The sequence below is a fragment of the Triticum urartu genome, chromosome 7A, assembly GCF_056163025.1.
Source record: "Triticum urartu cultivar PI428250 chromosome 7A, HENAU_Tu73, whole genome shotgun sequence".
Lineage (NCBI taxonomy): Eukaryota > Viridiplantae > Streptophyta > Magnoliopsida > Poales > Poaceae > Triticum > Triticum urartu.
The window spans coordinates 213,176,938-213,191,271 of NC_141879.1; the positions used below are offsets into that span (position 1 = coordinate 213,176,938).

The 14,334-nt window shown below is 45.8% G+C and overlaps 2 protein-coding genes across 2 annotated transcripts; one reads left to right on the forward strand and one right to left on the reverse strand.

Annotated features, from left to right (window-relative positions):
- Positions 1-1,612: 1,612 nt before the first annotated feature.
- On the forward strand, positions 1,613-6,032 carry EXT-LIKE (hydroxyproline-rich glycoprotein family protein). Its single transcript, XM_048689456.2, has 7 exons — positions 1,613-1,920; positions 2,024-2,124; positions 2,743-2,852; positions 2,952-3,027; positions 3,139-3,276; positions 4,599-4,670; positions 4,780-6,032. Exons 1-7 carry the CDS (start codon positions 1,827-1,829, stop codon positions 5,650-5,652), a joined length of 1,464 nt encoding a protein of 487 aa, XP_048545413.1. The 5' UTR covers positions 1,613-1,826; the 3' UTR covers positions 5,653-6,032.
- Positions 6,033-6,839: 807 nt separating this feature from the next.
- LOC125524399 (uncharacterized) lies at positions 6,840-12,508 on the reverse strand. Its single transcript, XM_048689454.2, has 6 exons — positions 11,964-12,508; positions 10,984-11,218; positions 8,894-10,305; positions 8,616-8,729; positions 8,313-8,464; positions 6,840-7,027 (listed from the first exon to the last, which is right to left on the reverse strand). The coding sequence occupies exons 1-6, from the start codon at positions 12,285-12,287 to the stop codon at positions 6,967-6,969; spliced, it is 2,298 nt and encodes a 765-aa protein (XP_048545411.1). The 5' UTR covers positions 12,288-12,508; the 3' UTR covers positions 6,840-6,966.
- Between the last annotated feature and the right edge of the window lie 1,826 nt (positions 12,509-14,334).

Below are 14,334 nucleotides of genomic sequence, written 5' to 3' on the forward strand. Positions count from 1 at the left end.
TGCAGGGCATCCATGTTTCGGCGACGAAGTTCTTCTCTCTGTTGCGAGGAGAGAGCCTCGGGGTGGTACTCCTCGTGAACGCGCGACGGATCGCCGTTCCCGTCACCTCCGTCTTCACGATCGAAGCCAGGAGGGCCGCGTGGTCCATTGACCATCAGGACTTCCGCTGCCGAGTCATTGTTGCCGCACTTGGATGCAGTCTCTACGGAGCCAGTGGACAGATCGAACAGGCCGTAGAGAGACTCGTCGGGCTCGAGCGCCGTGACTTGAGGGGTGGCCGACTGGCGGGCCACCGCATGCTTCACCCACCGTTGAATCCTCGACCGACCGGTGCGCTTGCTCCGGCGGGTCGCAGGGAAGGGGAAAGCCGTTGGAGTCGACTGGTACTGGGTCGACGGTTGCCGCAGGAGGACGCCGCGGACGCACGCGTGAAAGTGCGCCACCCCGCGGGTGGGGAGCGCGTCGACGTCGAGTGGTGCCTCCTGAAGCCAAGCGGAGTCGTCGGCGACAAACACGAGCGCGCCGAGACGGATCTCGCGGCCCTCAGCCAAACTTCCGCCTGGAACCATGATGATGGGGATCGAAAAAATGCAACTTCTCCAATAAGTCGCTAAGACACCTGCCCCACGGTGGGCGCCGACTGTCGTGGATCTAAGACTGACAGTAGAATGGGGGTAGGTATGAGGAGGCAAGATCCTAGCTATGGAGTAGTTGTACACACGAGTTTTACGAGTTCAGGCCCTTCTCGGAGGAAGTAACAGCCCTACGTCTCGGTGCCCTGGGGCAGTCGACTGAATTATATGTGTGTGTGTGAGTTTACAAAAAAGTGCGAACCCCTGTTCCAGAGGAGGGGGGTGGCTTATATATAGTGCGCCAGGACCCCAGCTCCCCTCCATTACTCAGGGTTCAATGCTCATAAAGGAAAGGCATTACTGGTAACGTCTACAGTAAAATGTCATAAATGCTCATAATGCTATGGTTTAAGTCCTAACCGTTGCAGAGTGGAGGGTTCCTCATCTTCTGGTGGTCGAGTGTCTTCAAGGTGGTCGAGTGAGCGCATCTCCGCGGTCGAGTGGATGATGATTTCTCTTCAACTGCTTCTAATTCTTTGTAAAGATGTCCTTGGAGAGGGTATGCTGGACAGGTCCATGACCCTACCCTAAGTACATAGCTTCATCAGATATAATAAAAGAATTATGAGGATTTAAAACAAATGCACCTTATATTGTAAAATTTTAGCAAAAACAAATACGCTTTATATAAAGGAACGGAGAGAGTATGTCGTTTCTGAAACGTGTGGGCTCTGATTCGTTCAGCGAATCAAACACATATGGCCTCTTGGGACGGAACCGATCCGTTGCGTTCTATCCCATAACAAAAACCAAACACACTCTTGCATTTTTGGTGGATCTGCCCAACCAAACAAGAAGTGCAGGATAAAACAAACAAGGGCGGCCCCGTCTTAACGGCATATTTGCCCCGACCGTTCCTCACGGCACGGGACCGGGATCAGACGGTCGGCGAGTGAGACCACGGAAGGAGCGGGGTGCAAATCCGCAGCAACGCAAGGAACCTTCGCGTAAAAAACCACCCCCACTGGCCCACCCCACGATCAGAAAGAAGCTTCTCCTTCCCTCCCTCCCACCTCCACGGTTCCTTCCTGACGAAGCTGCGGCATCCTAGCAACGACTCCCAGAGCAGAAAACCTACCCAAATCCAACAAAACCCAACCAAATCGCCGCCTCCCCGAACCCAAACCCCCAATCCCCACCTCCGCCTCCGGCGACATCCCTCTCCTGTAGCGAGGCAGACGTCCCCCGCGGCCGATGGGGAGCGGCACGGAGCCGGCCAAGGGGCTGCTGCCCTACCTGCAGCGCGCCGACGAGCTGCAGAAGCACGAGCCCCTCGTCGCCTACTACTGTGAGAGACGACGCCCCGCCGTCTATCTGCCTTGCGGCGATCGCCGCTGATTGCTAGGGTTCGGTCTGAGATTTGGATTTGGATTTGCTTTTGGTTTGAACAGGTCGGTTGTACGCGATGGAGAAGGGGCTGGTGATCCCGCAGAAGGAGCGCACCAAGATGACCAACTCCATCCTCGTCTCCCTCATCAACCAGCTCGAGAAGGTATCGTAGCATCTGTCCCCTTTCACTTTTACCTGTTTTCTTAGGGGGGGGGGGGGGGGGGGGGGGGGGGACTAAGCAGTTGTGGACTGTAGTTTACTTTGGATCTGTTGCGTTCGTCGCATTAAGGGTTTGGGAACGAGAACATCGATGTATTTTGTTTTGATTAGCAACCAGTTATGTGACTGCCTTTAAGAAGAATACTGATATTTATCATTTGAGAGGTATGGTGATTTTGCTGTTAGCATGCAAGTGCAATGCAGTGAATAATTTATGAAGTCCCATGTTTCCATCGGAACCCTAGGAATCGACTCCACCTGAATTTATGCTGATTCTCGTAATCAAGTAACGGAACCACTCAGCAATATGGGCTGATCTTCCATTGGCATCAAACTCCAATGGATCTTCCACTTTGATGCCACCCACTGGTTCCAAATGTTGCGGTAGTGCTCCGTGTTTGGATTGATTTTGGGCTTGTGATGTAAGTGTTGCCACTTGCTCACTTGCCTGTTTTGAAGTAACAATCCTTTTTATCACACCCTTAATCTGCTCCAGTATATATAGATTAGTAAGTTCATTTCTCTCAGATTTATTGTCCTAATTAAGTTCTCCATCCTCCAGGATAAGAAATCTTTGACCTTGGGGCCTGATGACCATCTTCATTTGGAGGGGTTTGCATCAAGTGTCTTTGCTAAAGCAGACAAACAGGATCGTGCTGGACGAGCTGACATGTATTATAACTGCACAATTCTTATTCCGCTTCAATCATATCAGGATTAGCTATTTGTAGTCCCACTAACACATTTGAAATAAATCTGCACATTTTGCAGAAACACCGCAAAAACCTTCTATGCTGCCAGCATCTTTTTTGAGATTCTCAGTCAGTTTGGCGAGCTTCAACCTGATGTAAGTGTCTCTTTATTTAAGCCTGATATGCTAATGTCTACAATTTTATTATGCGATGTTGAAACTTTCAGAATGTGCGTATGTATTTATGCTTTAACTGGCCTTTAACAGCTTGAGCAGAAGCAGAAATATGCCATCTGGAAAGCTGCTGAAATTAGAAAAGCTCTCAAAGAAGGACGAAAGCCTGAAGCTGGCCCTCCTGGTGGGGACAAAGATGAAGCACCTGCCAGCACCACTACAATTGATCATGTAACTTCCTTAACTCCGGCAATCCTTTCATTAATGATAGATACTAGTATTTGTTTGCAAATTTGGCTTTTCTATGATGCATTTGGTTGTTCACACGCTGCGGAATCAATAATTTGTTAGTCAGCATTATTATTTTGAAAAACAACAACTCACGAGGCAGGTTGAAGTGTGTGAAAAACTTAACTATTGCTCAAATACAAATGTGAGTTAGTGTAATTGCCTAATTCATTCATGGGGGGGGGGGGGGGGGGCGAAATTACACCAGTTGGCTATTCTCGCAGCATTTGGCAGTGCCAACATATTTGATGCCAGGCAGCAGCACTCTCCCGCCTTTCTCTTGTATCCCTCTCTCCCTCTTTGTGTGCAAAACAGCAAAAGGGAGCACCACACTTACGTGGCACAGTGGTCACCCCCATATGCATGAGAATTGGCGACTGAGCAATTGTGATCTGTGATGAACCACTTAAACAACATCAGTGGCAGATCTGAACAATGCTTTAGTTTGCTTACATGGTTGCCTGTTTGAGGGGCAGTTTTTGTGTGTATTGCTAGCCTGTATGACACTGCGTCCTTGTTTTTATCACTTCAGTCCAGTTTGTCTTCAATAAGTACCACTCCCAGTGTTCAGTTTTGAGAACTCTTAGAACTCAAGCAGACAAGCACACACAATTATCATTTGTGAACAATAATTATCCATTCAACAAACAGATCATTCTGCGGTTCTACTCTGGAAGATACACACATGAAATATTTTGTTTGAATATTGCTAGGCGTGGCAAACTGTGGCTGGAAACCAGACATGCCCCAAGCCTTGTACCATTTCCCAAAAAATATGTCGACAACCCTCCTGAACCTTACCAACAAGGCCGGGTGCTACCTATGTTTTCCACTTTCGAAGTTACAATCAGTTTTCATCATTGCTAAGATTGTTACTAAGGGGAGAGAAAATGGCAACCTTATGCAAAGTAAAAAAAGAAAAGAAAATTCAATAGTTGGTTTCTTCATCTTGTTACTTTGCATGTTTGATTGATTTGTGGTGGGCTACAATGGACTTCAATATTGTTGCCTATATGTTTGATTATCTTTCAAACAGGATGTGATTGCTCAGTAAAATGGCTTCTGTAACCATCGTGTACTTTGCATTCTCACACTGTAAAAGGTGCAAAAGTTTACTTGGTACCTTTTCTTCATGCTCCATCGTTTTGTTGAATTAAGGTGCATGTCTCACAGCATGTAAAAATAATAGCAGACGTGCAACAGTACTGCTGTGTAGATTTCACATTCACTGATTAACAGTCACTTATTTTTGGTCTATTAATCAGGATATGGGGCGAAGCCAGTCTTTTGGTAGCCGGCAGAATGGAAATGAAGCATCACCTCATCCTATAGACAAGGTCATTTGGCTAGTCTTTATTTACTTTTTCGTCTTTGTTGAAGAATCTTTTTTTAGGGATTGTTGAAGAAGTTTTAGTTTTCTTAATTTTATCATCTTCCTGTATACAGGATTTTAGCAGGAGGGATAGCTTTTCTGCTGTCCAGCCAGGAAATATATCTTCTCGACAAGGTGCAGAGAAGTTCAATGATCATGTCTCTGCCCAGGCACATTTTTCACCACCACCTCCACCGTCCGAGTTCTCATCTCCACAGTCCCAGTTTTCACCCCCACCACATTCATCTTATTCCTCTCCCTCATACCAAGGAACAGATTACCCTCCTCATGATGTCCACACCCCACACCCCAATTATTCATCTCCCTCGTACACAAGCACAGACTACCCTACAAATGAGGTCCATAAACCACCATCCAATTACTCACCACCCCCGTACACAAGAGCAGATCAACCTTCGGACGATGGCTACAATCCTCAGAGCAATGATAAGCCAGAGGTTTCAGCTTATCCTCAGACATACCACCAACCACCCTACACAATTGAACCCCAGCACACCTCTCAAAACTACTACGCTACAGAAACCCCACCTGCTCCATACAACTACCCTAATTTCCAGTCTTACCCGAGCTTCCAGGACAGCACACTACCTTCTGTCACAACCCATCAACCTTCATTCCATCCTGCTAGTGATGGTGGTGTGCCAACTGCTCCATCATACACTCCTCCGGCATCAAATCATCCTGCACCAACGCAGTACCATCCGAGTGTTGATGCTACACACCAGGTTACCCCTCCCGCTGCGCCACCAGCTAGCCAATACGCGTATGACAGCAATTACCAGCCGGCGGTCGAGAAGATCGCTGAGGCTCACAAGGCAGCAAGATTTGCCGTCGGCGCTCTTGCATTCGACGACGTGTCAATTGCCGTGGAGCACCTGAAGCGTGCGCTGGATCTCCTGACGAACCCTTCTGCAGAAACTCACTAACTGCCTGGTCCTGGGAGAAGACATCTTGTGTAAATACACTATACTGTAATTACGACCAACATGGAGATGGAGGTGTTGCCTGGTTGCATAGATACAAGATCGCTGGGGTGGCTACACAAATCTAGGAGATGAAAGGAGGTCTTTAGCAAACTGTTTCTTGTGTCACATGGAGCCATTTGTTTTCAGAGTTTTGTGATAAGGCTATATTTGGCCATTGCTTGGAATGCATATCCTCGAGTGGTGATGGTTGTTGATACAGTTTGCTTCATTCAAGGCCTGCTATTTTCTGGTTTGATTACCAGCCATTTTTATACCTGAATAAAATGTTGAAGATTCCCACTCTGCAAGGTAATAAATCTAATGGATGATTCTTTGCATTAGTACGGACATGTTGTTAATTGACTTTTCTACACCCATGTAACACCTTTTTTTTTTAGGGAAATGCCATTATGGCGGTTTATATTTCATGTGCAAACATCGATACATCGTTTGTCAATACATCTACTAGAAAATCCGGAGGCTCCGATTTCCAGACAATGGTTCTAGAGACCTCCGAATTTCTAGCCAACAAATCTGCTGCCATATTGGCCTCCCTAGAACAATGAGAAAATTCTATTGAAATAAAATTACGAGCTAAAAACGAGCATTCTTCATAAATTGCCGCTGCCGGACCAAGTGAGTTTCCTCCGTTTTGCATGATCTCAATAACTTCCATGCAATCACCTTCTACGCAAATACCCATGTAACACCTTTGTAATGCAATGTTATCTCAAAATAGTGTTTTAATCCCTCAAATTGACTTTTCTACCCCTATGTACCTTTGTAATGCAATGATATCTCAAAATAGTGTTTTAATCCCTCAAATGAAAAGATATGGAGGCCGCATTAAGGCAACTTTTGCGCACATCTACCACGGCCTCCATATCCATATGAAGCACGCTGCATATCCTATATGGTGGCTATTCTAGAGTTGCTCATAACGTTGAATTTGGGCATCAAATGGCAAAACAACTTCTCTGCCAGGTGGCTCATCAAGCATCCATCGACATCTAATGCAGAAGGTGATATGATTTTTAAGGGTACCAAGTAAATCAAGGGTCTAAATTTTGCAACAACACAGAAAATAGCTCAATTTGATAGGAAGCAAGGAGGCAAACCCACAGCAAGATCTGAACCAGTACACATCATTCTATAATACAGTAACATGCATGTAAACCTCACTTCAGCTTCATCCTTCACATATACATCCAGCAAAATGGCTGGAACGAGAGACGACCGGCAATGTACAGTTGTGAACTGTGATTCAAAAGAATGTCAGAAACCCATCGAACTATCAACACTAACAAAACTGCCTGTGGATTCATCATACTTCCACCTGCAAAATAATTGGATACATAATTAGCTTACCTCTGTTGGGAATGGCTAATAATTTTTTACGTCTGAACGAGAATACGAGACAATACTGGAAACTGTGTTAACACCCATCATTAATAACCAGTTCATGTATAATATGACTCCTTAAGATTCCAATAGGGTTTCAGAAAATGGCTTCAACAGAAACATTTCTGTGTGGCCAGCATAGAATATTTCACGCATAAGATGGACTCCAATCGCATCTCTGAGCAGGGCTGTAAAAAGGCCCAGGCTCAATAAGATACTAGAGTCAATGGATCGAGGATCAATCTGTCAGGGAGTTTGCGCCTAAGGCGTTGGTGGCGATGGCCACGAAAACAGTGATTGAGCGAACTAAGGTCCGTACAATGATCTTTCATAGTTCAACTACTACTGTATCCTATATTACTACTAGTCAAGTGTCAAGAGCATGATCCAGATGTACAATATTGCCATCCAGGATCACAAAAGAACCCAACCAATCTTGGCTAGCAGAATCAAAATCTTGCAGAATATACAAGATTCGACAAATGTGATGCACCCCTGCTCTGGATCGACAAATAAATCATGGTTCGGCAGCCCTCCAAGTTAGGTGGTTCATTTTCTTCCATGTTGAACTATGGGGAAATAAATGCATGATTGAGAATTGTTACATGCTATTTGTCACTCAACTTGTGCTAGTAATACTCTGTCCCTCACTGCAGCCTATTCGTACAACTCCTTCTATGACTATTGAATCATGAACGGCAATCTGGATAATAGGGACAAAGTTCTTAAACATTTCTAGCAAAACGGTTGCAAAATGACCAATAGTGGAAGTCGACTCAACGACCAGCACAGTAGTCAGGCAAAGTAGGAAATGATGTGTTCAGCACTACAACCTTCCAGTGTTCTTTTCAAGAAAAGATGTCACAAATATACAATTATCATTTGAAGATTACGAAACTTTCTTCTCCAATTAGCTGAGCAATTACAAAATGAGTAGGAATCAAGGTATGTATAAGGAGAAACAAACCAAAACCAGCCGTTTATAAAACTGGGCTGGCTTAATGATTCGTCCCACAGATGCCACTCAGCCACCACTACCTTGTTTTGTTTTGTGTCATTGACTTATTATTTGTGTGGGTAGTTCTAATTATTAAATCCAAGCAAAGCTACAGGAACATTACTTATTTCCAGTGCTACACAAAGTTACAATAAATTTCTGATTTCAAGTTTTAACTAATCATAATAATACAAGATAGTATATCAGAAGATTGGAAACAAACCTGCCAAAGAAAATTGGATGTAGCTTACTATCTGAACTGACCACCTGATTTCTTCTATTAGTCTCTTCTCTAAACTTGTCAACATGCAACACATCACATGGGCCACAAATTGAAGAAACCATTACTGTTTTTTGATTATTTGAAGCATATACCTGTAAGAAGACACCACCACAAAGGAAAACGAACAAACTATTAGCATCTACAACAACATAGGTTGGTTGTGATTTTTGGCACATGTGGATTAAATATTTTCTATCTAACCCCAAATTCTGACTTGCAGTTTCATCAAAACACTTGGCTCACCTCATTCTCTTCAGGAGAAGACGGTTTGGTAGCCGATTCTGGAATGTCCGAAGCAAAGAAATACGTATTAACCATAGCCAGCTTAGATTGGGAGTCATGCTCTTCCCACAGTGACTGCAAAAGATAGCAGAAAAGACTGTCTTACAGAAAATACACACTCTACGATAACCAGCGTTTGACATACGAAGAGGGGAGTGCTAACCTTTCAACATCCTAGCATGCAAACAGGTTTAAATTTACGCTATAGTTGAGGGAATAATACAAAAATGGAAAGATACCTGCAGCTTGGATGGAGCAGACTTGCCATCTTTGGAACCAATCAAAATATGATCTTGGAGATTGTATGTTATACCATCAACAATACAGGAGTTATAATAAGTTATGTTGCCCACAACTTTCAGGGCATCGCCAACCCAATCCACATCACCAAGATCTGAGCTGTAACCTACAGCTTCACTCTTTGGACCTGCCATAACTTCATGCTTAGCACATAAGTCCATGTTTGATGTCACCAGATACACATTGTTATGTTCTGACATGGCATTAACTTCTGTTGTTTCATCATCCTGAGGACACCCTATTCCAATATCAGCGGCTACATCTTCTTGATGTTTTTGATCTGCTGGTGTTCTACCGCTGCTGGTTCTTTGTTCGTCCTTGTTCAGAAGTTGGTCAGAGTTTCCTTCTATTCCACACATTTCAGATGAGTCAATGAAGGAATGGTCGGAATTTCCCCCGTCAGAAATTGCAGTAGCCTGCAGTGTGGAATCATTTACTGAATTCACAGCACATGGAAGTAACTCAATTGTCTCTCTTTGCTTATGAGACTGCTCCGACAGATTTCCAGCAGCACTATATGTTGATCCTCCACTACTTTCAATTTGACTGGAGGATTCCATGGTCTTTGTAACTAAGCTTCTTGAAGGTGGGCCATGTCCTTCCTTTTGTTTAGACAGAGTGTCAGTATGTTTAGTGTTTTCCTTTTGAAATTCAGAAGCAGAGCCCAATTGTGCTTTTGAACTAACAGTGTCTAAGGCCAACATGTCACTGTTACGTACAGACCTACCAGGTTCACTGGAGTTCTGCTTGATGAAACTTCCGTTTCCTGCCACTTTTTCACTCTCATCTTTTGTGCGTGGGTTTTCTGATGCTCTCTGCAAAGTTACACCTCTAGCCTTTGATGCAACAATTGTTCTTGTAACCTTGCCATATTTTGGAGGCAGAGGTTTGCCCTTACTATACGCTACACAGGTTGGACAATACCAATCTGCAATTGACAGGCCTTCGTTCCCATCCTGCTGAAGGCATTTTAAGTGTACACCCCTCTCGCAAGCATCACAAACAAGTAAACTCTCCACATCAGTGATAAATGTTTTACATATTTGACAGTCCACCCGAGCATGCATATACTCAGTTGATGGTACCGTCCAGCTAGGATGGTTGGCAGGTTGGTGCAGAACCAGTTGAACATTTTTTGCTATCGCGTTGTGCTTGGAGAAGCAGGGTTCCTGTTGAATAAATGCTGCTGCTCCCGGAGGAACATGATCTCCAATAACAATGTTCCTGTTGACAGGTTGAGCCGAAGGTGCCTTCTTTTCATGAGATTTCCCTGCACTAGAACTCTGAACTGTGCTTTGGCTGGACCTAGTAGCAGTAAGATGAGCTGATTTATTTGTCTGGCCAATAGTTGCTGCAACAAAGGTGACATAGACAAAATTACTTTTTGAGTAAGCAGATTCAAAGGAATGCATCTCACTCAAAATCAAACATACCAGAATTGCATGGTGTGAATATCTTCTAGAAAAAGTTTATATTATGAATAAAGGATGCAAGATAGGGTGGAAGTGTTTGTGAATTTATATTATGAATAATAGAACATTGGTAACATAGTAATAATGCTGTTGTGAAATCTAGTGCTGTGTAGTTTCTGCATATAACTTCACATTAGCTGATTCTGTAACCAGGGTATACAGAGTGCCTGCGGTACTAGTTAAGCTAAAATGTAGATTGATGCACACCAACAAAAAATGCATACTAGTGGAACTAACTATTCCTGGATGTAAAGGATGAGCTTCTTAAGGAACATATTTATCTTTCTGCATGGAATGTAAGATATTGCTATTTATTTGAGTGAAGTTAGGAGCTAGACCAGGTTCAAGCGTTAAACATAAGCACCAGCCGTCTTGAGAATAGGAAGAACATTTAATTAAAAAGTTACGAAAATGAATAAAGTGGATAGTGTAAGGCAAACATGGATGCAACGACACATTACCTCCTCTTTGTCTGAAATTAGGACAATTAACAGCCTTTTCCACTTCAATATTTGCAGAACCAACCAGTGGTAGAGAAACAATTGAAGGAAGGTTACCTGATTTGGAAGAAGATACTCCCGCTGGTGTTTCATTTGGTCGGGACTGCTTCAAGATAGAAGAAGACATGGTTACTGGGGTTGGGGTTGAGGCAGGGAATGACCCAGCAGCTGACAGGTTCCATCCAGCGGCGGACTTGGAAGCTCCATCCTGGAATATAGCGGTTGCACTTGAGGGTGTTGTCTGAGGAACATTCGTGGTTGGACGTACTAGAGATTCCTTGACTTGTTCCATCTATTTCACAAAAGGAAAGACAAAAGAGAAATCATTGAAGATGCTTAAAATTTCGGTTAGCATATATGCACCAACATATCGAACTACATTACAGCATATTAATATGCTGATTAGTGAAACAGAAGAAATTTGACCCCCAAAGCTAAAAGCTATCATGACCACTAAGAAAATTGAACTGGCCATATTGTGTAAACTGAAATACTTCCTTATAAAATAAGAAAACTATTCACATTTTTGTCATTTGATGGTTGATGCAACACACATATAACTAAAATCATTTACATCTGTCATTGTATATGGTGATACGCTGTATCCTCAAGTATCGCCTGCACTCGTTGCCACTGCCATCGCCTGCACTGACCGGTCGCTGCCATCCCCATCTTCCTCCACGCGATACTGCCACCACGATCCCCTCCGCCTCCTCCCTCCATGCTGGCAGACGCCTTCTTCCTTCACCCAGGCAGCAGGTACCTCCGCGCCTCTCGTCCCTTCTCTGTTTTCTGCACTTTTCGTTCTTCTTTTTCTTTGTTTGCTTGGCTAATGGCTACTAGGTCGTACTACTAATCAACGATAGTAGGACTATGTGATTAATCTTATACTACGTGTGGCTTGCTGCTGTTTTTTTACAGGGTGCCTGGCTCTCCACTGAACAGAGAGAAGCAGAGAGCAATGCCTCTGAGTGGATCCACCGAACAGGCTTAGTTAGGACCCAACAAATGGGCTGAATCAAGGGAGGGTGTCAAACCTTGCGCTTGGTGAGAAGGATCCTCTCGGCGATCGAGGCCCTGCGGGGGCGGTAGTCCATGGCGGCGGGATCCCTGGCGCGGCCGAGCCCGAGGTCCTCCACGAGCGTGCGCACGGCCTCCCTCGGGTACAGCTCCTTGGGCCGTACCTCCACGGCCGCCACCGACGCTGCGAGCCGCCCCCGCGCCTCCGCCACGAGCGCCCGCTCCGCCGCCGTGGGCGCCCTGCCGCCCCGCACCTCCCCGGCCACCGCCAGCACCATCACGATCTCCGCCACCCGTCCCAGCTCCCCGCCCCCCCGAGGCCGCTTCCGCCCGCAGCCCATGGCGCGACGGAGGGGGACGCTTCTCGAAGGTTCTGGAAGGCAACGGGGAGTTTGAAAGGCTCGCTTGGCGCCAGGTTAGAGTGGGGGACAGGGCCACAGGGGAGTGGCGACGAGGATTCCGGAGGGTTTGAGCGGCGCGACCGCGCGATGGGGACAGAGATCAGAGAAGGTTCTGCATCTAGACCTACGGATGGGCTACTAAATAGATCGGACAGCCAGCAATGTTCGGGCCACGAAATCTGACGGCCGGAAACGGTAGGAGCGTGGCAGCCAGCGGATGATGGGAGGTTATAAATGCCGTTGGTGATGGTGGTATGCATGTCATCAAGACACTTCTAACTGTTTAATCTACATCTAACATATGTGAGATAAGTTATGTATTTTACATAAAGATCCTTACTACTTCGCTCCTTGGTTGCAGAAAACTCTTTAGTCTCTACAGACAAGTTCATCACCCTATCCAAACGGTTAGGGACGAACGAATTATTAATAGAGCCTGCGAAGTTGATCATGCTGGAAAGACGGTTCTGGAGTTCCTACTTTTTTTACCAGATCAAATTTTGTCCATTTTGGTTTTTCAAATGCTCGATAGATTATTACCATTACTGCCTGGTAGTTATGGTGGGAAAGGACAAAATAGTACATGAGGAGATAGTTCAGAGTGCATACCAGGTTTCTATGGGATCTGTATGCTTACAACTAATTTTGTTATCGCCTCCTCTCTGAAGGCTATCTTGAAAAAAGAGGGCTGGATAAGGCCTTCGGGTTTTTTGTCAAACCTAATGTTAATATATCTTTTGATCAAGATCTGCTTAGGGGCACTGTTGGGGCGGTTCTGAGGGATGAAAGGCAATTCATTGCAGGAGGGAATGGAAAGGTAGATTGGTGTGTGGATGTCGTGACGGCTGAAGCTCTGGCTCTCGGATTCGGTCTTTCCCTTGCGCAAAGGGCATGATTCAATCGTCTCATTATACACTGACAATTTGGAGGTCTTTGATAGCATGAAGAAGTGAGGACAATCTGCGGGAGCGGCGGAAGCTTGAAAGTTACTCTCTTCTCAAGCCCAAGCCCAGCCAAGCGACAACCCGAAGCCCCATAGCGCGGCCCAAACGTGTGAATTTCAATATGCATTTAACAACTAAGACTGGAAGCCCGCCCCCAAAGCCTGAAAGTAGAAGCCCGAACCTAGCCTCGGGCTGCAGCCCATGCCTAGGTATGTATAGTCGGCGCCGTATTTCCACAACGACCATCTGATCCTTATGTCCTCTTGAAGCCTCACATGCTTAGGAACTGTAATATTCGACCTTCTCTGCGCGGTCGATGCCAACGCCTTTCGTGTTGCTTCTCATTTCTATGTCCCTAGTGAGCCATTGATTCTACTAGTTTAATGCCCGTGCGTTGCCACGGGCTGACAAAAGGATTTATGACGACTCACTCAACTAAGCTCCTCGGCCATTGTATTATTGCTTTGCTATGTTGTCACCCCGCTCCAAATATGCCTTGTGTTTTCTCCTAGTTTGCCAAATTTTCAGTCATTCCCATCGTCCCTAACCCATGGACTAAGAGATGAATATATCAAGTTGCTTGGCTTCAACTGTAGCTAGAAGTGAGTTGTTTGGATTGCCTCCCCCTCCCCGCGTTGTCTCTTCTGAGGTGACTCGGGAGCCAACCCTAGCTGCCACCTCCACTCACCCCCTCCTCCTTTCTCTCCTCCGCCGCCTGAGGTGGTTCTAGCACGGTCGCGCATCACCGATAAAAGGTGGCGGCTCCACCTCACGTGGAGGGCCTCGGCTCCCAGGGCGGCACCCCCAGTCGGTGGTGCGCGGCATAGTGTGGGCGGTAGGTTGTGCCGGTGGGTGTGCAGATGGGTTGTCCCTCGGTCGTGCGGGTGGCATGGGGTCGCGGTCATCAGTTGTGTGGGTAGCCGCAACTGGTCTGCCTTCCACCGAGTCCTGGTTCTGCTCTGCCCGCGGCCCGATCTACTCCGTTCTAAGCTGGCTACGATGCCTGGCCGCCGTGTTCACTGTCCCCGTGTGCTGGCTCCACA